At 46.0% G+C, this 24,141-nt stretch overlaps 1 protein-coding gene and 1 long non-coding RNA gene across 3 annotated transcripts in view; one reads left to right on the forward strand and one right to left on the reverse strand.

Annotated features, from left to right (window-relative positions):
- The window catches only part of LOC110406235, a 31,599-nt gene continuing 11,209 nt past the window's right edge, over window positions 3,752–24,141 (forward strand). The window contains exons 1-2 of one of the 2 annotated variants that reach the window (XM_021412455.1): window positions 3,752–3,975; window positions 20,426–21,408. In XM_021412455.1, the coding sequence (XP_021268130.1) occupies window positions 3,895–3,975; window positions 20,426–21,408 (1,064 nt within the window). In that variant the 5' untranslated portion in view covers window positions 3,752–3,894. Of the gene's footprint in view, window positions 3,976–4,079; window positions 4,449–20,425; window positions 21,409–24,141 lie in introns of those variants that run through there. The other variant, XM_021412457.1, reaches the window with a different exon arrangement.
- LOC110406237 lies at window positions 7,490–19,579 on the reverse strand. The gene is made up of 3 exons (XR_002443361.1): window positions 18,644–19,579; window positions 18,110–18,218; window positions 7,490–16,607 (listed from the first exon to the last, which is right to left on the reverse strand). It is a non-coding gene; the product is annotated as an uncharacterized LOC110406237 (long non-coding RNA).

Genomic DNA, 24,141 nt, shown 5'->3' on the forward strand with positions numbered 1-24,141 from the left:
GCCTCTTCTCTGCAAGTGAGCTCCCTCTGACCTTAATAGCAATTGTCTTTTTTGGGAACCCACAAGGTCTTGCCCCTAAAAGGAGAAGGCTGTTCTATTTGTTTTGGCTCTGACAAAAAACAGCTGACAGCTATTAGGGTAAGACAGACCTCGTGCAGAGTTACCTGTCCATCGGGGTATTTGCGTAACCCACTGCAATAAACTCAGCTGAAAACATCTTCCTTCTCGTTGTTTCCCTTCTGAAGGGACTGGTGGAGCAAAGACCAGAACTTCTGTTAAACCCAGCGAGTCTGTCCCCACAGAGCTGTAGCATTTCAGCCTATTCCTGGCGTCATGAAGAACGTAAGTGTTCCGAGGAAAGGCTGCTGCTTTTCCAAGTACAAATTCTGAGCAGATGTGTCAGAACTAGGAAAAGAGGGATTGAGGCAGGAGAGAAGGGCTCTGTGCTCTGCAGGAGCAGTGGGTGGCACTCTCTGCACAGCACAAAGCTGTGCATGGAGCTTCCCAGTTACAGCTATTAAAGCTACAAACATGTTTTTCTAAATATTTCCTTAGCAGAGATCTCATTCTCTAACCGCTGACAACGCCATGTTCCAATTCCCTCTGCTTATTGCATGCTTTTCTGCTTACATCTTTCTATTATTTGGTGTCACTCAGTCTGCAAAAACTTCATTAAAAAAGAAACCTATGCTAACCACACAGAAATAGCTCTATTACTGGCAGGCTGCAGCCAGGCTCCGGCATCCAGCTCTTCCCTTCCAGGGAAAAATGGCTTTGTGTTGAACACAGACTGTGCGACTAGCAGCCAGCTCTTTGGCAAAGGGCTCTAAGAAAGGCTGCCTTAATATTTTATTTTTGTATTTTATTTACCGATCTGTTATTTATATGTGTGTAATGTTTATACATCACTCTGCCTAAGCAATTTTAGCTTGTCTATTTTAACAGCTATAAGGAATTGAAGTGTTACTTTCCTGACTCATTTCTATGAAAAGGGGAAAGACTCTGATGTAACTGTGGCATGTCTGATTTAACAGCTTCACTCAGAATTTAACCAGCCTCTATCCTACACAAAAGAAGACTGTGAAAATATAAAAAGCAGTGTTGTGTAACCGGAAGGTTTGCAGATGAGGACTCTTGCAATGAGAATAAACTAAGATTTAAAGCCTTGTTACTGAAAGTCTCTTGCCAGTGCCCTCCTTGGCATCGGATAGGGAGTAAAGGGTGGGCAGAAAGCAAAGTGCCTTTCACCATTCTGCCTTTGCTTGATCCCTCCAGTAAATCTCTCTGCTCTACCCCAGCTGCCTGACACAGCTGTCCCCTAGACACCATGGGAAGCCAGCTTAGCAGCCAGATGTTCCCTGGGAGGGCTCTGGAAGTACTGCTGGTGGGCTCGGTGCTCTGCCATGTGCCTGGCCTCATGGCCGACACCTTCAGGAGGCAACCAGACGTCTTTTGGTCCTTGTCTTGCATGGTGCCTTAAGAGTGAAGTTGTCCATGCCCATGCAGTGTCCCACTGCCTGCCAACAGAAGGAGCTCACAAATACAAAGCAGAATCTCCATAAAAGCTCCAGCTTGGGGGGGTCATCGCTCTGAGCTGAGAATCCTTCTGAGCAGACTGCTCTCAGTTTGGTTCTTCATGCTGGGTGGTAAGTTACAGCTAAGCTGTAGTGATGGAGTGTTGTGCAGGCAGGTCCTGCTGGCAGAAGGATGCTGAGATCTGCAGAGACATACAGACAGAAATGGCTGGGCCAAGAGCGGAGTAAACAAACATGAGAAACCCGCATACATTTGTGTCTATGCTGCACTTCAAGGTCTACAGCTCGGAGCAGTGGCACAGCCCACAGCATTGCCTGCTTGCCTCAGAAGGATTACGGGTGCCTGCACTCAGATGACCCCTGGAAAAGAATCCTAAGAACAGGGATGTAAGATCCTTAAAAAGAGTGCTGCATTGCCAGACTCGAGCACATTCTCTTTCTTTCATTTAGGTAGTTCCTATATTGTTGTTCCAGTCCTGTCCAAGTGGCAATAAAACCCACTTTTTGAATACCCTTTTCTGCCAGCTAGCCCTTATGTCCTCAACGACTGTGCGTTAACATAAGGGAAGAGCAGAAGGAATCTCTATATTTACTTCTGTCACACTGAGCCTCATGTGGGAAAAAGCAGATTTCTTGTTTCAGGGATTTTTCAAAGCTTAACGTGCATTTATGGTGACATTGCCCTGAGGTTTAACTGCCAGCGTTAAGAACAGCAGCGCAGCGCAGCGCTGTGCCATGGAGCCCAGACTGCCCTTCAGGCAGAAGCACTCTGCTGGGAAAAGTCCCTTCGCTCTCTGCTGTTCGGTACAGACATCATGTGGTTGTACATGCCGCTTCGGTTGACAGGTAACTCAAAGAGATATTACACAGGAGGAGCAAAATGGAAATCTGAACACGAGCAATCACAGCAAATAACTGACAGGGTCACAGCCTGGGAACACCATTTACACAACATCTGCCCTGAAAAGAAAAGAGTGAGATAAGAATTGACCACACAAAGTATTATTTGCATCTTCTTCTGCCCTCAGTGCAAGGAGGAAAAACAATCCAATTAAGCTACCGAGATATTGCTCACGCGCCCTGCTTTGAAGAGACATTTCTACCCCAGCAAATACGAGTCTCCCTGGGGAGGGGCCGGTGCAGAGGGAAGTGAGTACACACAGCACCAGCATCCCAGCATCCCGTCCCCAATCCCCTCGGAGCCTTGGGCTCATCTTTTGTCATTATTTTCTCCCGGTGTCCCCAGTTGTACAGTACGTGCACCTGCCTGGAAATCAACCAAAGGTGGTATGTGGGGATTTTTTATTATTGTCCCTCAAAAGACAGGTGAATTCCCAAAAATTTTGGGAAGGAGGACTTCAGGACCTGCCACACCAGTGCCCCTTGTCCAACAGGGACCAGCACAGGAGGTTTCTGGGCAAGGTGTGCCAAATCTGCACCCACCTGCTGCTGGCAGTGGGTCTGCATGCTGCTTCACGGGTGTGTGCGTGTGTAACTGAGCTCCAGAAGACAGCTCCGAGCATAAAACCACTGTCTTCTGCAAAACCACGATCTTTTGACCCAACATTTTACTTTTACAATAAATTATTGCAACTTCTTCTGCAGAATATGAAAACTAACTGCAGCTAGCAATTGGCGTTCGCTGCCACCTGCGAGGACAGAGTCCTCTCTGCGCTGGGGCTGTGGGGCTGCCTGGCGCTCACTGCAGGACGGGGACAGGAGAGCTTCTCAGCTGGCAGCCCACAAAATGCCACGGAACGAGGAGTGTCCCCTACCCTCCCATCACCTCCAGAGAGGTTAAGCGGCGGCGGGACGCAGACAGCTGGTTTTCGCGCAGCTCCCTCTCTTTGGGCACTCCTTCCCTTTCCTCCTTGCTCGCGCGAAGCCGGGGTGATTTTTCCAATTAGGAAAAACTCGAGCGCTTTTCCCCTTTCCCCTTCCTCTGACCCTGCCCGGGCCCCGGGGCACGGCCCTGCCCGCCGCCAGCACACGGCCCCCATCGCCCCCATCTCCCCGCAGGAGGAACTTTCCTCCGGAGCCGCTCCAGCCGCTGCCCGCGGGGCCGCGCCGCCTCCAGCCCGGCACTTTCCGAGCCCGCTGAGGACAAAGCCCCGAGAGCCCCGCTCCCCTCCAGCCCAGGTCCCCCCGCCCCGCGCCGCAGGTGCCCCCCGGGGGAGGGCAGGGGCCGGGAGCAGCCAGGGGAGGGGGCGAGGGGCGGGGAGGCCGGGCTCGGGGGGTCCCTGGCAGCGGCGCCCGCTCAGGGCACTGCTCCGCAAAGCCCCGCTCGGCACAGCGCGGCTCGACAGCGCAAAGCTCGGCACGGCTCGGCACGGCTCGGCTCGGCTCAGCGCCCCGCGCCATGGGCCGGAGCTTCACCGGCGCGGGGCTCGTCCTGGCGGCGGCCGCGGCGTTCTGCCTCGGCGGGGCGGGAGGCAGCAAGGTAACCCCGGGCGGCCCCTGCCCGCCCCCGGCGGCACGCGGGACACGGCGCGGCACGGCGGGCTCGCAGGGCGGACAGCGCTCGGGGCCGGCACACCCGACGGGCGGGCGGCTGCACCGGGAGCGGGGCTCGGCGGGCGGCGCGATCCGCCGGGACGCGGGGATGCGGCGGGGATGCCCTCGGCCCCTGCCCGGGGTGGGGTCTGCGGCCGGCTCCTTAGGGCCGGCTCCTCAGGGCTGGCTGCGGGAGGCTGCGTCGGGTCATTCAGATGCGGTACGGGCGGACGCGAGATCCCGGGCAAGCCCCGTGGATGCCGATGTGTGAGCGTTCCTGGCAGAAATCGGAGCACTTGCCCAAAGGCGGCCAGAACGAGGGGTAGCTTGCCGCACGGAGCCCAACCCAAGCACCTCGCGTCGCGTTCCCCTCCCTTTGCTCTCCTGCCTCGTGCACCTCATCTGCGGTACTGAGAGCAGGTGAGTAGCGGCAGGGACGGCTGCTGGCAGCGGCCGGGGGGCGGCAGGTAGGAAGCGGGGTCGGGGGCAGGGCAGCGCCGGGAGCACGGGGAGGCTGCGGAGCGACAGGAGCTGGGTGCTCTGAGAAGGGCGAGAGCCCCGACCCGCTGCCCTCATGGGGGCCTGCCCTGTGGGCTCTGGTAGGAGCAGGATTTCACGCTTTGCTAGAGATCCTTAGATCTACGAAATATGAGCCACTGTGCTATAAGAAAATAATGTTCTGTAAAGGTGTGTCTTTAGTTATATATAAATAAGTCAAAGAAATGCAGGGGATTGCTTTTCCGGGGGGAAAGCAGCATTCAGCCTGCCACAGCACCTCCCTGCCACAGCACATACCAGCACAGCAGTGACTTTGTGGCTGAAACGAAGATGTTTTCTGTCACTCACGTGAAGATAGCTACTGAGAACTTCTTACTTAAGCCACGATTTTGGTTCTAAAGTACGGAGTATCAACTTCACAAAGGTGCACACTTTAATCTATAAAATTGGATGGCTGTGGGTTTTTGTTTTTTGCCTCTCTTTTAACTCAAAACTGCACCATGTAATCTGGAAGCTTACCCTCCCCTTGGGCTTGTTTCTGGGGGTGAACAACTCCTGCACCCAGCTGCACACTTACACTGCATAACTGCTCGCTGCCCGAAGTTGTTACATCCTTCCTGTGCTAGCTTCGTTCTAATTTTGCCTGGACAGTCATGAGACGGAGCAAATATTTGCTGTCGTGTGCCTCTGGGTGTGAGTTCCAACGGTGGGACACCGAATGCGTCAGCAAACCCTATTCGTTTTGTTCAATTTTTCTTTTTCCTGTGTTTCCCAGCCAGCTCCCGTCCATCTCTAGTTCTGAAGCCAGGATGGTTTGCCTTCCCAGCAGGCAGTACCAGAACCAGTTAAGCACTGACCACGGGTACCATAGCAGAAGTGCCTCCTTAACGAAGCAGCAGCAGCCTCCCCCTTACTTTCCCAGGCATGACTTATTCTCATGTCAGTTATTCGTGTGATTGCACACTGCCCATAGTCTCTAAGCATGCAGGACAATTTCTTTTGCAGAATAAAACCTTGGCATTTTCTATCACTTATCTGCCTAAATGTGACAGTGAAATTCATGTGTGCAGACACGTGCGCGCATCTCTTGCTCCCGTTTTTGTTTTTCTTTTGATTAGGTTGTACTTGTTCCTCGCTCGTCAAGGTCTGCACTATGCTGTGTAGGCTTCATTATTTTTATCTGTTTTGGCTACATTCTGATAGTGTTGCTACGCTAGGAAAAAATCCTACTCTCAATGGTTGGTTCAAATCTGGTTCGATTTAGCAGAAATGAGAAATGAATTGTCTGCTGGCGTGGAGTTAGCGGTATGAAAACCACAACGAACTCCTTGGAACAGGCAGCGTGCGCATGAGGGATGGCAGACTGAGCGGCCCATCCAGGGAGGTGGTCTGTGCCAGTCAGAGCCGAGGGCTGTGGGGATGTTCTAGGGTAGCGTGGATGTTGTATAGGTGTTATAGCAAAATAGAGCTCTCTCTGGAACCCTTGATCTAAGGGCTGCAGCAACATAAGAATGGGAGTTAGAGCAAATGAGAGACAATTTGAAGATAAGGTGTATGGTGGGTCCTCCTGTACGTCTGTATCAGATGGAGCAAGATGTGCGGAGAAGTGGCTTATTTATCCTGAAGGAAGAATGTAAGCCTGACAAAAGAAACACATAGTCAAAATTCCAGGTCTCTGTATGCCCATAAAATATTATCTGTTTAATCAAATCCCTGTGGAAGAGGTCTCTATGCCAGTGCCATCTTTCACCTAGTATTCAGCTGTTCACTTGCTGGCTTAAAAAAATATCAAATCTCTATTGCTTCTTTTAAGAGAAGAAATCTGCAGTGATCCCAACCTCCTGGTGAAAGTCCCGGTCCCAGGGAAGACCATGGCAAAATTCCCGCTCGCTTCAGAGGGAGCAGGATCCTTCCCAAGATCAGTGAAGGATTAAACAAAAAAAAAATCAACTACTAAAATATGCACCTCAATTAGCAAAGAATGTGGCCTGATTAGTAAAGTGTATGAAATTTCAGCTATTAAATTCTACGGCCCCCCTCAACAAAGCACACTGCACAATTGGCAATGTATCCAGAATCTCAACGACTGACCCAGGCTCCTGCCAGGCCAACCAAGCATGCAGCTGAATCAGGGAATTATGCAACTGGAGCAGCAAAATATGCACTTCTGACTGGGGAGGGAAGGGCACGCGGATGCTCAAGTGTTGAAAGCTGACACACAGCAGGTCCAAGGATGTTCGTGGTCAACCTCTGCCTTAATAAAAGTGGAGGCAAAAGAAATACATTTGATGAAGTCTCTCCAAACAATCGCTGGGCTGGAAAAGTCCGTCCCTCAGCCAGCTTGTCACTGATGGCAGCAGCCCTGCTCCTGCTTGGATGTGCTGCACATCTGGTTCTGATCCCAGCTGCCAGGTGTAGGGGTTATTTCAGTAACACATGCACAGGGTTTGTAGCTCCAGGTAGGTTTTGCATTATAGGTCACTACAGAGCACTGTGTTTCTGTCTCGAGAATCTAAACCAGTCAAGACAAATAAGGGACCTTCAAAGAACCTGAAAGTTTTGTTGGCGAGAAGCTCACTATCCATTAATCTCATCACTGTTTGTAAAAGTACTCTGTGCTTTCCGAGAAGAAAAATGATAGGTCTTTCCTATTTTCTTTAGACCTTGATGAATTGCTGTAGCTGCTTCCTATTGTGTTTACAACATACCTTGGCAGCTAGGTACTGCGAGGAGAGCTTGGGTGTTCAGCCAGTGTGGGAAGCAGCTGTGTTCTGATGTCCTGCAGTGGTGGAATCATTTCTCCCCACCTTGTGCCTGTATGCTTAAAAACAAAAATCCAGCCACAGTACCTGGTCCTCGTCCTCAGAAGATATTCTCGCTTTAAAGGACTGCTATTGTTTGATACAGAAGAGCTGTAGGTTGTCCTGTTTTGATAAAGATACTGTTTCAGGATTTCTATAAACTGTTTTTTTTTTTTAATTTAATTTTATTCCTGGAAGTAAACTGTATTACACCACCTGTGTGCAAGGAAGGCATGAGAACTGCTTTGTTTTACTGCACTGTTCACTGCAGTACCCAGAAGCCTGAAACATTACTTGAATCTAAGAAATTCCTTTATTTCCCCCCAACCCTTAAATTTTTTTTTTTTATCCACTACCATTGCTACATGAAACTGGCTTGCATTGAACTTATTTACCAAATTGCTGTCTTATTTCCAGGTCAGTTCAATGAATGATCCCATTTAGTTCTTTTTTCCTGTTTCAAATATTTCCTACTGAGTCCAGAGCAGTGCCCTTAAAACATAATTGATTTGGGTCATTGAACCTTACTTTTTCATGCGTGTTCGTTTGTATCCTGCCACTGGTCTGGCTGGTATTTCAGTTAGAAAAATGCAGGCGGATTTCTCCTAGAGGCTAAAGTTCATGTGGAGTCTCTGGCAAAGTAAGACCCTGGAGTATGTATCCCTGGGACTGGGCAATCATTCGTAACTTTTTTTAATTCTCTGTCTGGCCAGAATGTTGTAAATCTGGCTCTCTTGTTAACTTCACGCTAAGCAGCAATAATGTCCACAGTGTTTCAGTCCTGATAATTCTAATTACTGAAGCACTGAAGAGGCTGAGAGCAGAGAAGATGGATGAGGCTGGCCTCGAGTCCGGCGCAGCACGTGGGGCTCTCTCTTTGCTTGGCTGAACCGCGGCTCTCTTGTTTGCCAGGGCCGGCGACGGGAGGTGCAGGCGAGGCAGGAGAAGAAAGGCAGTGGCAGAGGACTTCTGGAGGAATATGGATAACGTTTGTGCTGAAGGAGGTGAAGGAGTGCTGCACCACTAGAGATGCTGGCAATCCCTGAGATGAAAACGCTGAAATCGTTTTTGTTTCTTTAATATCTAAGTAGCTTGAAGCAAACAATCCTGTCGTACTGGTTTAAAAAGACTCAGCAAACAACCTTTCCTGTAGTAACCAGCAAACAATTACTCTCCTCTTTCATTTGCTTCTTTGAGTGACAGGCCAGGAACGGTGGTGGAGTGTTCTTCCTACTTCCCCTTCTTAAAGAACGCGCAGGGTTTGGTACCAGAGTCGCTGCTCAGCAGCAGCAGAGCTAGACCAGTGGCATGCCTGGTGCAGCAGCTCTGCCCTTTCTTCACTGTTATTATTACCGGATATCTCAGGTCCATCAATATTAAATAATCAATATCTGGCCTGATGGCTGGATGTAGATGACCATATCAGTGGTGTTTGAAGATGTGTTAGGTCATTCCTTGAATATGAGAAACACTAAATGTAAAATAGAATCCCCTCGTAGAAATCCACAGCAAGAAGAGGGCGGGGTGGGGACGGGGCACTACAGAGTCTTGTGTTAATGCGCAGAACGATCATCCAGCAGTCGAGAGGAGTCCTTGGACTTGATGGAGGAACATGGTAATTCCTCATACAGCTCTCAGCAGCAAATGGCATTAGACTTCACTTCAAATAGTCTTGCTCCTGTCATTACCAAGGAAAAGGAGGTCCTAATTTTGAGAGAAGAAAAGGCTGATTTGACTTAATTTCCATTCTAGAATTCCTGAGGCCCTACTCAAACCCACAGGACTCATCTTGGACTTCAGGAGGATTTAAATCAGGCCATAAGTACTGCTGATTTGGATTAGTAATGATGAACATTGAGGACAACATCTGTATTTCGGGTTGGGTGGAGTCCTTTCATGGCAAAAGAGTTGGTAATAGTTGTACAGCACCTTTCATCAGAGCATTTCAGTTTCACAAATATCTAATTACAGAAACTATTAAATTATATGAAATTCTTGGTCCTGGGGGAGTACAGGCAGCACCATTACACTTCAGTATAAGGTGGGTGGTGTTCAAAGTGGTAAAACAAAAGCAAATTTGCCACATGCAAGCCATAACCTGCTGTGCTATCTCAGTTTCATCCACTATTTTATTCTCATTTCTTTATATTAGCAGCCAGGTTGCAACATCAAACCACCTCAACAAAATGGGCTGGTAAGAGCCTCCATTCAGAACTACTGTCAGGTCTGAAGAAGGGACTTTTGGAATTTCACTGACCTTTTTACTAATCCATTTCCATTGTGCTTGTGTTTCATTATTCTGGTAAGTAGTAGCAGGACTACTAACAAGGGTCAAGTGTCAAGGATGCCAATAAGGAAAGCTTCCTGAATACAAGAGATCTGGGATAAAATGGCTCTGAAATTCCAACCTAATTCAAATCCAAGAAAGACAATTGCTCAGCCTTTCCAAGGTGGAAAGGTGGTGCTGCTCATCCAACCCATTTAGTCTGCCTAAATCCAGCCCTATCCTGGTCTTGGCTAGTTAGTAAGTATTCTGTCTGGAATGACTCTAGGATTTTATTAAAGGTTTGTTTTGTTTTGTTTTGTTTTCTAGTTTTGATTTAAAATATGGAGCCTCTACTGCTAGAACTGAGGCTTGAAGCCCCGGCTGCCCATCCCCTTGTCCTCCTGCCTTGTCATAGATCTGTATGGGTGGGCACTTCAGGTGAATCTCAGACTTCACTATTTGAATACGAGGGCCCCAAGGAGTTCCTCATAAAGGCTAACTTTAAATGTGAGCTCAGTAGGCTGAATGCTTTGATTTGCCTCTAAAACCAACTGTAACTTATTCCAGGTTTCCTGGTTGAAACTTGAATGGGGAAGAAGAAAGGATGTCTGCGAAGCAGATTTATTTGGAAAAATAAACTGCTCACTGGTTGAGACCCTATAACAACAAACCCAGTGCTCAGTTTTCCCTCTGGCTGCAGTATTTGTGATACTTTTCCCTGTGTTCTCCCACACCCTCCCTGCTGTGCCCTCACGGTCTCCCCTTATGAGTAGGCAGTAAAGTAAAATTTACAAGCATCCTGCTTTCTGAGATCCTGGCAAACGAGGGCTCTTGGAAATTTCCCTTCACAGAGCATACAAGAGGAGACAAATCCTGAACCAGTGAGGTGGAGAAAGGCACTGCTGTTTGTATACCATCCAAAACCAAGTGTGTGTTCAGACCATAACAGACCTCCGAATGGCCAGCCTTGGCTGTAGCAACGGGTCATTTAGAAACTTAAGTTAAAAATATTTTTTTTACTCTTAAGTTTTTGCATGAAAGGGAGAAGGGTTTTTTTTTTTTTTTGCTTTCTTTGTTTTGTAAAGATCACTATCCAAGTCTTCTGTACAAGCCCCTCGCCTGCTAGTAGCATTGAGTGAAGAAATGGCCTGGCTCCCACAGAATTTCGGCTTGCTAGTGATGATCCCAAATATTAGCAGGTTTTAGCTTTCACATCTGGACTGTTTCCTTCTCCATATGTTTGTACAATAGCCTTCCATCATGTGGAACATCTGAAGTGTCTGGATGAAACAATAGGGTCATGCAGCTGGAAATCCAAGCACAAACAGCTCTCTCTTGCAAAGCCAGTTTACAAGTATCTGTGGTTTTTGTTGGCTTTTTAAAGATCAAAATTTCTTTGTTGGGAAGTGACCAGCAAAACTTGCTTGAGATTGCTTTCCAGTTTCTTCTCTCCTGTTTCTGGTACTCTCGAAACAAAACAAAGAGTTTTTGAGCACCTAAGCTGCATGTGGATTTCATTATTCAAATCTCTCCCGAGTATCTGGGAGGTTTTTATATGTATATAAAGTTTATTTGGGAACACTAGTTTCACAGATTCCTCTGAGCATACATAACTTGCTGAATGGTCTTTTTTACTGAACTCTGCAAGCAATCTTTTACTGCAGTGCTATAGCTTTTGTTTTGTTCTGTATTTTGCCTGGTTACCAAGCAGTTCAGACATAATCTGAGCATGTTTTCTACTCTTTAATTTGAGCTGCTTTGGCCCATTCAGTTTATAGAAAATGAAAACCAGATTGATCTTCTGGAAACTCCTTTGCCACCCCTATGCGTTCCCACCAGCCCTATCGTTCACTGTTAATTTTTCCTATGGTGTGTCATGTACACTTTGTTAATGAGAACTTGCTCTATAAGAAAAAAGTCCTCTGCTGACCTAGTAAAACCCTGAAGCAAATGGCCATGGCATCTTGAACTCTTCATTATACAGCCTTACTTTTATTTATGATGGTCCCCATCGTATTCATGATTATTTGCCTGAGGAGACACTGTAAATGATTCCTTTGTTTCTTTTTCTAAAGCTTTACATTTTTTTTGTATGTTTGAATGAGAGTATTTTCTGAAGAAAAACAAGAATGCAGCTTTGTATGGATGTAGGATCTTATTTGATATGGCATCTCGCATCTGTATGGAAGGATCTCTATTTGTCTGTGGAGTGTCCAGTCACAAGAGTTAGCTCTTTTAGCCTCCAGGGAAAGCCTGGAAAGTCCTACATGAAAAAGCTGGTTGCTGATGCAAGTCCTAGCACTCACTGCTGGATGTTATCTTACGTATGTCATCTGCTTCCTTAGCCAGAAAAGCAGATGTTGGGATGGAAGAGGGAAAACAGTGATCAGACTGATCTCATAGTATTTCACGTGTGTGTGTTGCATGAAAACACACAGCAATAAATGTATGAGGTACTGATGACAAATTTCTACCTGATGCAGTTCCACTTTACATGTGTAATTGTTGCCCCCAAGGAAGGATTGCCTATTCAAGCAGGTCTTTCCAAGCAACTGGATTTGCATGTTTTAAAATAGATTTTTCAAATAATTTCACAGAAGAGCAGTCTGAGTTTTTTCTGCTTCAGATGGAGATGAGAAGTACGTGAATGTTGCAGTGTGGGTCTGCAGTGGGGAATGAAGGAGAGTTCAGATAAGACCTGCCATTTAGTTTCTAGTAAGAACACCTGGATGTAAGAGTTCCAACAACAAAGAATCAGAAATGTTCTGTGCCTTGATCTAGGCCTCTTCCAGGGCATTTCTTTCTGTATTTCATGTTCCTACCAATGTTTTATCTGTTCCAGGAGTGTTTCTCCACCTTGGCATTCAGCAAGTACTGAGTGAATGCTGGGTACTCCTATAGCAGTAACTTTAGCTTGGGTAATGGTCAAGTTAGCAGAAGTACATACAAAACACAAGGTTACTGCCAAGTCCAGGAAAAAAATAACAAAACACAAAAACAACACCTGTTAATCACAAGAACGGCCAGCCTTAAAAAAAAAAAAATTAAAGCAAAATATAGAACCAGATAAGGAGAGAGAACTTCGCTTAGCCAAACTTACATGGATATAACTTGCAAGACCTCTTGTAGATAAATCCGAATCAATCTTAATTAAAGAACTAGAATGGGAGAACTAGCACTTCTGCATATTCATGACATTGAGAAAAAGAGCAAGAATTGATTTTGTTGTGTTTTCAGTATCCTGACAGCTTTCACCTGGGAAGCTTTAGATAATTCTGCAAGCTGTACATAACTACGTGCAGGTTGGCATCTCAGGCCTAATGAGGAGAAACTGCTTTTGCTACTCACCTGAAAACCTCTCAAAAGAAGCAGAGCATCAACTTAGCTTTTCTGTGGTTGCTCTGAAGGCAAGTACAAAATGTCAGTTACAATGTATGCATAGACAGTGTATGCTGCTGATCATGCTATGGAAAGCTGTACTGTTCCATGGGTGATTGTTCAGGAAACAGCCCCTGTTTTTGTCTCTGGGAACAAGCATTTTTTTGTAAGCAGAAAAAGGCATTGCATCTCTGGAGTCAAATGAGGAGGTCTGTTGTTCTCCGCAGAAACTGGAGTGCATCGCTGTGTCTGGTGGTTGCCTGAGCACCCATGTTTGTTGGATTTTTTTTTGTGATTTTCCTTTCCCCCTCCTCCAGTTCTCAGAGAGGATCAAGTAGGAGGGGTGGTGACCTCACGGTGCAGTTATGCAATTTGTTTGAGGCCAGGTATCAAAATACGCTGCAGCTGTGAAGCTGGGACCTTGCCGTGGCTGAAGGCCTGGGCCTCCCGGCTCTAATGAGATAGCTGACCTTCTCCTGCTGCTTACTCTGCAGCTGCTTTGATTCACAGAGATTTGTTGTGGCAATGGCCTGCCAGTGGTTTGGCACAGGGCCACAGGAAAAGCTGCTTCTCCAGGCAGGTGCTGGGAGCTGGCTGCTGACACGTGCCAGCAGGTGAGGATGACCCAAGCCCCGTCACGCTCTTTCCATTCTGACAGAGCCTACCTGCCTTTTCCCAAGGTTACACAAACATTTGCAATCTCAACAACTTTTTTTCCCACAAAGCCAAGAGAAGGTTGTCTGCTGTCCTGTGAAATAAACCAGCACCTTCCCAGCAAGCTTTTTCAGATTTTCAGGGCTCAGCTGCAGCAAAGTCACATATGTGAAGAATAAGGGAAAATAGCATGCCTGCAGTGGGAGGCACGGTTGGGCCTCCAACTCCTGAAGCCTCGTTCAGACATTGCATTCTTTGCTTTAATTGCTGCACTGCATTCCTGCTTTCCTCCTCTGCTCTTGTGGCAATATTTTCCTTCCCTCGCCTCCTGCAGCTGCAGGCTTTCATAGTCCCCTTCCCTTCCTACCTGCACATTGGTTCTCTTCAAATGTCCTGTGATCCAGTAAGAACAACAGAAAACTCGGTGATACGCATGAAAACAGGGCCCTGCAAAACTGTCTGATATGTGCCAAGTAGGAATGTAAGACTAGATGAGTTCTTTCCTGGAAATGGGATTTGCAGAGTGGAAATGTCACATCCATAATCACATGCATGTGGTGGAACTGCTGCTACCCACTACTGAAATAACAGAGCATCTGTTAAAAAATGTAGCCTTGGTTTTGCTTAAATCCTGCAGGTTGTGCTCATTTCAATAAATTCTAGACCCTTGTTTGAAAACATAAGGGCGACTGCTCCGATACTGTAACTGTATTAAAAGCAAATGTGTGCACGGCCTGGTTTCAGGGTCCTACGCTTGACTCCTGTACAGTGCTCATTGCTGTAAGCTTCCTCAGGGCACAAGGCAAGAACACTGGCTGTGGGTGCTGCTGTACAGATTTGTGTTGGGACAGGGAGGGAGAGGAGACCCCTCAGCAGAGGGAACACTCTCCAAATTAAGAACTCTTTAGGGGATCAGTCTGAAAAAATCACAGTTAAGTACTGGAAAAGGAGTCAGGGACAACTCTCTCCTTAATTCTAAGCAAGCTGACAGCAATTTTTGTCAGTCCCATGTCCTAATCTACTGCTGCCAGGCATTCTACTTCGAAGCATCCAAAAATGCTTGAGGAATTGCTGTAATACAGAATGAGATTCTCCTTTTGCTGCCGTCTCATGCTTTAAAGAGCAAAGGCAATTTAGTGGAGAGGAAAATGGTGATTTCAAGGCATTCCCATGAATCCTTATGCTGCCAAGCAAAAAAATAGGTTAATTTTCTGCTGCTGTATCTAGCTCATTCTACTGAAAAAAAAATAAACCTTTCATGAAGAGATGACCTGAAGATGCAAAATTAAGTAGAGTGTTAATTTTATAAAGCTTCTGATTAACTTCCTCTTCCAATTGGAAAAAAAATCCCTACAAACTTTGATCTCTAGATCAGTCAGCTAGCGAAGTAAATGCGGTCACTTAAACCAACAGACTGGAGTTCTGCAGCTTACTCTTGGGACAGTCTTTCCTTAGATCCTGTATTTGATGAGCATCCAAAACACTCAGACTGCTGTAACTTGGAAACACTGTGAGAGGGGAACTTGGGCCTTCTGCTGGGAACCACAAGAATTGTATTTCTGGTAGTTTGCAGCTATTTCCATCCACGTCAGCAAGTAAAGGCTTGTCTATATTTTGTTTCCCCCTTAAGCTTGAAGAAGGGAATGGCCACTTCCCCTCTTCCCCTTTCTCTTTCTTTTTTCTTTCTAAAGTCTGAAGTTCAGCATTTTCTTCGTGCTCTGCTGAAAGTTCAGGCCATTTGGTATTACATCCCTTGTGGCTGGCTCTGTACAGTCACCCCAGTGAGTCCTAGTGATATTTAACTCAAAACGAACCTCCTGTGTTTGGAGGGAGAAGTAACCAAGATTCCTTACCTCCCTCTGCATGTTACAGGCACTTGTGGAGATTGGTGGATCCAGGGTTTTAAAGAGGTCCCTGGGGCAGAATAAAATATGAAGGAGCTGGTAAGGTAGTGTTAAAGCTTTGCCAGCTCTTTGAAAGAAACACACATGTGCGTGCATGTGTGGACATATGATGTATTTAATTTTGGAGGGGTGAGGGATCCTAAATAAAGCTTGCTGGCTTTTTACTCCACTGATACCATGGTGAGTTCAGATGGCTAAATTTAGTCACCCAGACTGAACAGTCTTGGATTCTAAGACCACATCCATCTCTGTCCAAATGCTAATTGCCTATCTCTATGGTTGCTGTGGAGTCAGCTGGAGGCTGACAAGATAAGGCTCCTATAGAAGCACCATACGCTGCCTGGAGTCCTGCTTTGGCACCAGGTGGCTGCAGGGGATTATGCTTTTGAAGCAAAGCAAAACATCTACCTGGAGAGGAGTTCTGTTTTTGCTGCCCCCCAAAAACCCCAATAATCAGTGAAGTATCATTTATTTAGTGGATGCATTTTACAAGAAAAGACAAAACATAAAAGGCTCTTTTGGTCATAAGCACAGGATCAAAACCAAGCCTTCTGACTTAAGAGTGATGCCTAAGGTCTGCATAAACAACTTTTATCCCCATCTTCTCTCATTACACTAATATTAAATCTTTCTAGTGCAGCCTTCAAGCAAAGACCAAAAAGCCCTTTAACTTGGATAAGGAGATAATACACATCTGTTCCTGAAGACACTAATAAATGCAGCAGCTCTTAAATGTTCAGTCAGCTTGAGATGTAGCTGATTATTCCTTCTCTGGCATTTCTAAAGAGAAGTGGAAGTGACATTTTTAAGTCTGCCTAAAACTGGAAATACATGTGAGAAATGCACAGAAATCGAGACGTGCATAATGCATGAACGAGGGAGAAGTAGGTTATGATCTTTGCACATCTTTTCCCTGCGTGCCTGCAACTTGGTATCCCTGTTAAGTATGTGGGTTGGCCCCTGAGAATGTCTTGGAAATGGAGTGGCTCTGCTGTGTGCCTCCAGCTTGCTCTGCTGAGGCTTTCACTCTGGCTCTGCGTGCGCAGTAAGACAGCTTGATATTCCTTGGGTGACTATGCTGTAAAAGAAAACAAACTACGTTGGGCAGGACCCAAGGCAGAGAATCTGAGATTGTGCTCGCAAAGGAATGACAAACATCAAAACAGGATGTCCTCCTTTCTCTTCTTTGAAATAAACACTTCAAAAGGAAAATGCCTTTGGGACCATACACGGGATACAGGCAGGACAGCAACCTCCAGGGTGCTGCAAACAGCAGCTCCTCATGCCAGCATTAGCATGAATGAAGAAAATGGATCAGTACTGCACTATTTGGGCTGCAGCAAAAGCTATGAACACAAATAGTCTGAGGGTTTCCCTAGCCAATGCATTCCATCCCTTTGTCTCCTCTTCAGCAGGGCTTCCATCTTCACAAGGCAAACCACACACGTCACCTCCTCTTACCAGCTGTGTGCAGCAGCACCCTCCCCACATTCCCTCTGCGCTCCCACCTCATGCCAGAAGCATTCCATTTTTGGAGGCAGGCCAGACAAGCCTAAAAACTCAGCCCTGCCTGCTTATAGTGATTGGGCAGAGACCGGTACCCATCACTGAAGAGCTCCTGTGGGCCAGCTGCCATATACGTGGCCCTGCTGCCTGGTAAACACTTAGCCTTTCCTCACACCTTAAGATTTCCTACAGTAGGTCACTGTATTTCACATCTCAGTACAATAGTCATTCTCAATACCACCCCTTTGTGTGTTTGGAAACTGCAACCCTTGCTGCCTTCCAAAACCACCATGCTTCTGAAGAGATTCTTTCCGAGCCCACACAAGTTTACTGTGCCTCTCATCAACGCTCTCAAGGAGTTGTCTTATTAGCAGATTAAAAAAAAGGAGAAATAAATAAATGCCCACCCCACCCATAATTGGCCTAATTAGTATAAAAACTGTTGTTTATAAAAAACAAACAACAACCTATCATTTGCAAAGATTAAAACGTGCCAAATTGTTTGCATGCCTCTGTCAAAAGCCTGTGAATATACCGCTTGCTGTGCAAGGGAACATCTGTGTCTAATTGATGAAATTCAGCCTTCATAATGGATGATGTAAATGAACTAAGCAGCGTTGTCAGTCATTCCGTTCTGGATTATAAATTTATCAGAAATCTTTTATTCCCCACCCTCAGATCTGCCTTGCATTTCCTGCCCCTTGGGTGTTTTTTCCCTGTTGTCTGAGCAAATCTTGAATGGTTTCAGTCTCCCGGGCCACAACCAATGAACGATCACACCCTGCAGCCATGACCTGTCGGATGTATTTCTGGAATGCATGCGTTGCACAACTCCCCTGTCCCCACGTGTGGGTACTGGTACCTGCTGGGATTCAGTGAAATATTGCAGTGGCTGGCAGCCACGTGGCTCGTGGGGAGCGAAAGGCCTTTGAGCCTGGACCTGAGGCTCCTCAGGTGCGTGCAGAGCCTGCACAATATTTTTCTCCAAATGACGACAGATTCAGGTGGAAGTGAAGGCAGGAAAGTGTACCTCACTTGAGAGTAGGGCTGAGAAATACAGAGGAATGCACTTACCCATCCAACGTGAGAGCTGCTGAGCTGATGGCTGCTGCTTTTAGATGTTAGCAGGGTGTTGTGGTAGGAGAGGTGGGGCTGCGAACACCTCCAGCTGCCTTCTTGGTATCTGAAAAAAGAGACCTCGATCAGTTTGCGTGTTCCTCCATACAAAACCTCAACCCTCGGTGAGCACTAACTAAGGAAGTTTGGGCCCACACGAAATCCTCCTACAGACAGGAGAAGAACCCTTCAGCAGCAACAGTTCTGGTGCACATTCTTGCTCCAAAACTGGGTGCTTCTTTTAAACGGAAAGTTAGGCGTTACATGCTGTGTCTTGCTACACCAGTATCTTACTTAAGAGCTCAGGAGACTGCCATGAAACAAAGGCAATCTGCACAGACACCCCAGGACAGAGGTCCTGTGTGTCACACAGTAACCCACTCCCTAAGGGAAGAAGGGGTGCAATTGCTGGAAACCGGCCAGTTATCAGCATCGCTTATAAAGTGACAACAAATGCACCCATAATTCTGATGTAAATGTGGAAGTTAGGACCTGCATCCTCCTAAACAGGCAGAGTTTTCCCCTAGATTTCTCCTTGAATAACATGATTTAGACTAGAATAATAATAACAACAACAGCAACAACAAACTATGTCCTAGAGAAAAGATCTGCAGCATGCTATTTATTCATTTTGGCATTACTTGCTATGCAGCACTGAAGCATTAGAAAGAGAATGTGAACACATGTGTATGGTTTCTTTTTTCACTTGAGACTTCAAGCCATGGCCCAGGTGCCTTAAATGAGAAACCTGCAGTTCATTCCCCTATAATTAGCACAACCTGTGATTTAAGAGGCTCTTTAAAAAAATCAAAGATTGGATTTCAATCTGGAGTACAGAAAACAATTTCTATTCTGCCTCTGATTTGGTCCTTTCCTATTGCAGCACTGCCATCCACCCTGAAATTACTCCGAATATGAAAAGCACCTGTTGGAAAACAAAGCTAATGCCTTGCAGAACACTCTTGCCTTTTTGTTTTTATTTATGGGCTTTTAACATTTGGTGTTGCTTTTTTTTTTCTTTCCATTTTAATATGAGACAGGAGGAGGGACCAGGAGAAAAAAAATCTGAAGTATTTTGATCTTTGTGGCTTTATATGGACTTCATAAGCTTTGTTTGTTCTACTGCCAAGCTTCCTTTGTGTTTAAATAGATAACAGACCGAGACGACTAATCATTTCCAACAATAATAATAAAAAATAAAAACAAACCCCCTAAGCGTTCCCTTTCTTTTCCAATTAATGATAGTAAACACGTGCTCTTAGCCAAGGCTCGTGACCTCAGCACTTCTGACTTCTTTTTTCTCCTTTTCAAAAACCGTTGCCCCAGGCGCAGACAGGGCTCTGCGCCCTCCACATTTATGGAAAGAATCTTGAAAAAGGGCTCGGGGAGCATACTGGGAGATGGCTGTTGTGAGATGACGCGTGAAAACAGCCTCACGTACCTTTAGAGAAGAAGCAGAACGTCGGTAGTGCAACCATTTACAGATTTCTTCCCTCTTGGATTGTGAAGGCTATTTGTGGAGAAGGAAGAAATGAATTTCAAACGGGACTATGACTGTTATGCAAAATACATGCAGATTGCTAGCCTACCAGTGGGAGCGGGTATCTGCTGGCACTATTTCGGGAGGCTTTGCATTTGAAGAGAAAATGTACCCAATCAAAACCGCCTCGATTACTGAAGTAAATATGACTGAATGTCTCTGAAAACAAGATAAGTTGTTTGGATGATTCGTGGATAATCATCAGTGCAAGGGCCTTTTTGCACTTAAAAAAGTGGTTTTGTAATGAAAATAACATAGAATTTAAGATGCTGCAGTGACACAGTTTCTCTTTGGCTGAAGGTTTTTATCACACTACAAGCTGTTGAGGATGACACATTTGTGCAGCAAAGAGTTGTGTGTCAACAACAAATGTATTCAGGATTCAATAACCTGGGAATGTGCATTAGCCAAAAGTAGAAAGGGATGCTATTATAATAGAAATAGTGATAGAAAACAAAAATTTTATGAATTGCTCATCTGAAGTACATTTCTGCAGAAACTGTGTGTTCATTACACACTCTCACAGTCTCTAAGACTGGTTGTCCATATTAGAGATTAAGGCTCTAAATGTGAAAGTAGAAAACAGCCTCAAGAACTCAGAATTCATGAAGCCTGTAAAAGTCTTCTTTACACCAGTCACCAAAGGGAGGGGGCAGGACCTTCCGTAGGTCCAGCATACTGCATCCTGCATATTGTCTCTGGCAAGAAGTAAGTGTGTTTGTTTTATTTCCCAGGTCTATTATTCCTGCGGTGCAGTGGTGGAGTCAATGGAAAGAGGCCTGATTTTATCACCAGGTTTTCCAAACAACTACTACCCGGGGACACACTGTGTTTGGCAGTTTTTCATCCCCATGAGAACACATCTTATCCTGGAAATTTTTGACTTTGACATTTTTGAGAGCTCTAGTGAAACTCCAACCCCCTGGGATGGCTTTCCAGCCGCTGCGATAACAGAGAGTAAGGACGTGCCTCCTCCTGAGGAAAACGTGGACTTTGTTCTCCAGACTACAAAATCCTCTCTTCAGAGCTGGATGTCGGAGGCAGCTCACGGCACAGGAGATCAGCCAAAAGAGCTTCCTCATCACCTAGATGAACTTCCAGGAGCAGCCTCCAAGAAAGATGAAGCCAAACAGACGTCCGAAGGAAACCAGTCAAAACAGATGAAGGAACCCAAAGTGATTATGGAGACTCAAACAGAAGAGCAGCCATTCCCTGAGTCTGGTGGTGCCACAACACAGAGACAAAATGTCAGCGGCCAAGAAACAAAAGAAGGCTGGAAGGGCAACATTTTGTTTGCCCAACTAGCTGCTAGTGAGAGAGATGAAAGCCTGGGAGAGAGCTGGACTCTTCCCACAACAATATTGCCAGTGGAAATCTCCAGCCAACAGCCAGCAGTGGATGTCTGTCCCCATGATGTATTGTATGTTTCAGATCTCATCACGTTTTCCTCTCGTTTCTGTGGACCAAATTCACCTTTAAACAAGACCATGGTCTTTGGTTCGTCTCTGGAAATGGTTGAGGTTATCATGGAGCTAATTACCACCACCAACCGGGGCAGAGGCTTTGCAATGCTCTTCGAATACAAGAACATCACGGAACCCAACACCGTAGATGCTGTGAGGCAGGAGAGAATGGAAAACATGATGATGCTGGCAGTTTTAACAGGGACTGTCTTCTTTGCACTTGCTTTGCTCTGTGCCCTCTGCATAGCTTGCAGGTAAGATGATGAATGTCTGAACCTTTGAAGCATGGGATATTCTCTGTGCAAGACAGGAAAGACCAGAAAACAAACACACATTTTCTTTGCTCTGCTAATGTGTGCTGTCCTTTTGGTGCAGTACTGTGTGGATATAGAGGAAACCAAACCCAGTTTCTATTCCTGCCTTATGCTCTACAGTTTTCTTTCCCAGTTCTACAGCTCTTGTACCTCAAATTCACTTTTTTTTTTTTCCCCTGCAGAAACACCTGAAAGGTGAGGTCTTTCTTGGTCCTTATTTGGTTTCAATACTTGTTTCTCAGTTTTGGGCCAATAGCAGCCAGTGGACAAATGCAGGATGGAGAGCACCCTTCCCCAAGTCTCCCAGGCAGGCTGAGGTGACCGTCACTGCGTCTTCTCACTTTGAATCTAACCATCGCTAATGCTCTGCAGAAAACTAAATAGCTAAAATACTGCCACTTGGAATTAAGATGCTGTTACCTACGTTAAATAATGTTTTCCAATCTGAAGCAAGTTTTATCCAAGAGGCTGTGCAGACATTTTAATGCTAATGCACTCACAGCATGAGCAGGTATCTGCAGAGCTGGGTCCCTGCCAGAGAAAGGCTGAGAGTTGTGCTGTGCTGTCCCTGCCCGTCCCCAAACATCATCTGAAAGGACTTGGTCCAGTGAGCCACTGGTCAGCCCAGGGGGATGCTAACTAGCTGAACTGCTAATACCAGCCAGCGACAAAAACATTCCTCTCCAGTCAATTGCTTTTATTTGTTTTCTCCCGATGTATCAATCAGGAGAAAGCTTCTCCACCCCTCAGCTTATGTTTGCTTTTTTCTTGGTAACTCCAGTGAAAACATTTTTTTTCCTTCCAACAAATTCAAAACAAAGCAGGAGCTCCCTGGGTTTTTGTTAAACAGTGTTTTTCAAATGTTTTGACTGCAATGGGAGCATCAGAGAACTGAGACAAGCACCATGCCTTGCAGGGCTCTGCTGGAGTGGCTGGCTGTTTGTGAGAGCACTTATTTCTCAGCGGCACCATTCAGCTGGTCTGTCCCTTCTTCCTGCATCCTCTGCCCTGTGCATCCTTCAGCCCAGAAGGTCTCAGGGTGGCCTGGCAACTCCTCGTAACTGAGGTCGGGTTGAGAAAGGAACTTTGTTTTCCGTGTGATTTTGGAGGCTGCATTTCTAGTTGTGCTGAATAAACACACAATATGGGCCATCACTGTACTGGGAATAAGAAAACAAGGGCGAGGTGGTGAAGACAAAATATAATCTTAATAATCTATTAATAAACTCTTTAAAAAATAAATCTTAATAAACTCTTGCTGCATAAAGAAATTTCTGCTTTCAGAGTCTGGGCTTTTCATAGTTGCAAGAGTTAAACTTACGTGTGCTACTTCTGACTAACCTTCTTCCTGTGTAAAGACCTTGCCGAACACTAATTTAGCCTACATTTTTTTGCTGGTTCTAAAGGAAAACGCCTGGTGGAAAATGTCTTCCAGACACTAAATTATTTTTATACTCTTGCCAAACTTCAAAAGCGGCAGAAACACTCTGCCTTTGCTACGGCAGCAACCTGGGCTGATGTGCATGTCGAGTAGGCAGTTCTTGCCATTTAATTTCACTGCAGCTATCCATGAAGCTTCGTGTTATTCAAACTGAAGTACACAGCAGTCTGAGCTCCCACTGCCTGAAAGCTGCTCTGTGCAGACTGCTCAGAAAGCCAGGCCATGCTGCTCACATGTACAATTTGCTTTTCTGCTTCTCAGATATTTACAAAGCATAGTAATGTTCTGCTATTGTTGACAAACGTAGTAAACTGAATGCCTTTTTCACCCCGCACAAATGTTACGCGGTCTGGTCACTGAGGACATCCTGCCACGGTCACCATGGCACAGGACCAGGGACAGGCTCACTTCTTGTAACATCTGCATGCTCGCCCTTTCATTGCTCTGTCACTTTTTTTTTGGTAGGGAAATATATTAGATATTGACTGTATATGGAGAAGGCTGTCCATAGACATTCACCTCATGAAAGGCCCCTTGCTAACCCGGCTGCCTGTATTCCCTGTGCACTATTCTAGGCAGGCCTCGATTACATTACGCTTTTATTTCTTGTCAGATTTAAAGCATGTGAGATCTGACATGCATGGAAGCAGTTCCATGCCCTATGAAAGATTCTTTTTCCATCTTTCCTGCTCTAATACTTTGAGGATATTGCTCCCTGGCCCCAGCACCACTGGCTGGAGCTCACCTACACTGCCCAGCTGTGTTCTCTCAAAATGCATCTTAGAATAAGGCTGCAGAGGCCATTAAGCACATCTAAACAACTTTTAACTTGAGCCCATCAAACTCTATTTTATGCTTCTTGCCTTAAATACAGGCTTGAAATCACGCGTCATGTGTGTTTTTGCCACAGCCCATCCTTGTTGCTGAAAATGCCAGGACTGCGAGGGGTGGGCTGTGAGGAGAAGTGAAGATGCTTTAATAATGCAGCACGCTCAGAAATGGGACCAGCTCTCTGAGGCATGACAATTCTTGCCCTGGCTGGAATGTGCCACTGCAAAGGAGACCTCACCGGAAGATGCTAAGAGTAAACTTCAAGCTCTTGGCCTCGTAAACTTGACTCCCACTTTTTCCTCTTCTTGCTTTGCTTGTTCCTCTGGTACCACATTGGCATTTAGCTGTGTTTTTTTACCGTTTCTATCTGATGCTGTTGCTCAGCTAAAAGTAGCAGGGAG

This window comes from Numida meleagris, chromosome 14, assembly GCF_002078875.1.
Source record: "Numida meleagris isolate 19003 breed g44 Domestic line chromosome 14, NumMel1.0, whole genome shotgun sequence".
NCBI lineage: Eukaryota > Metazoa > Chordata > Aves > Galliformes > Numididae > Numida > Numida meleagris.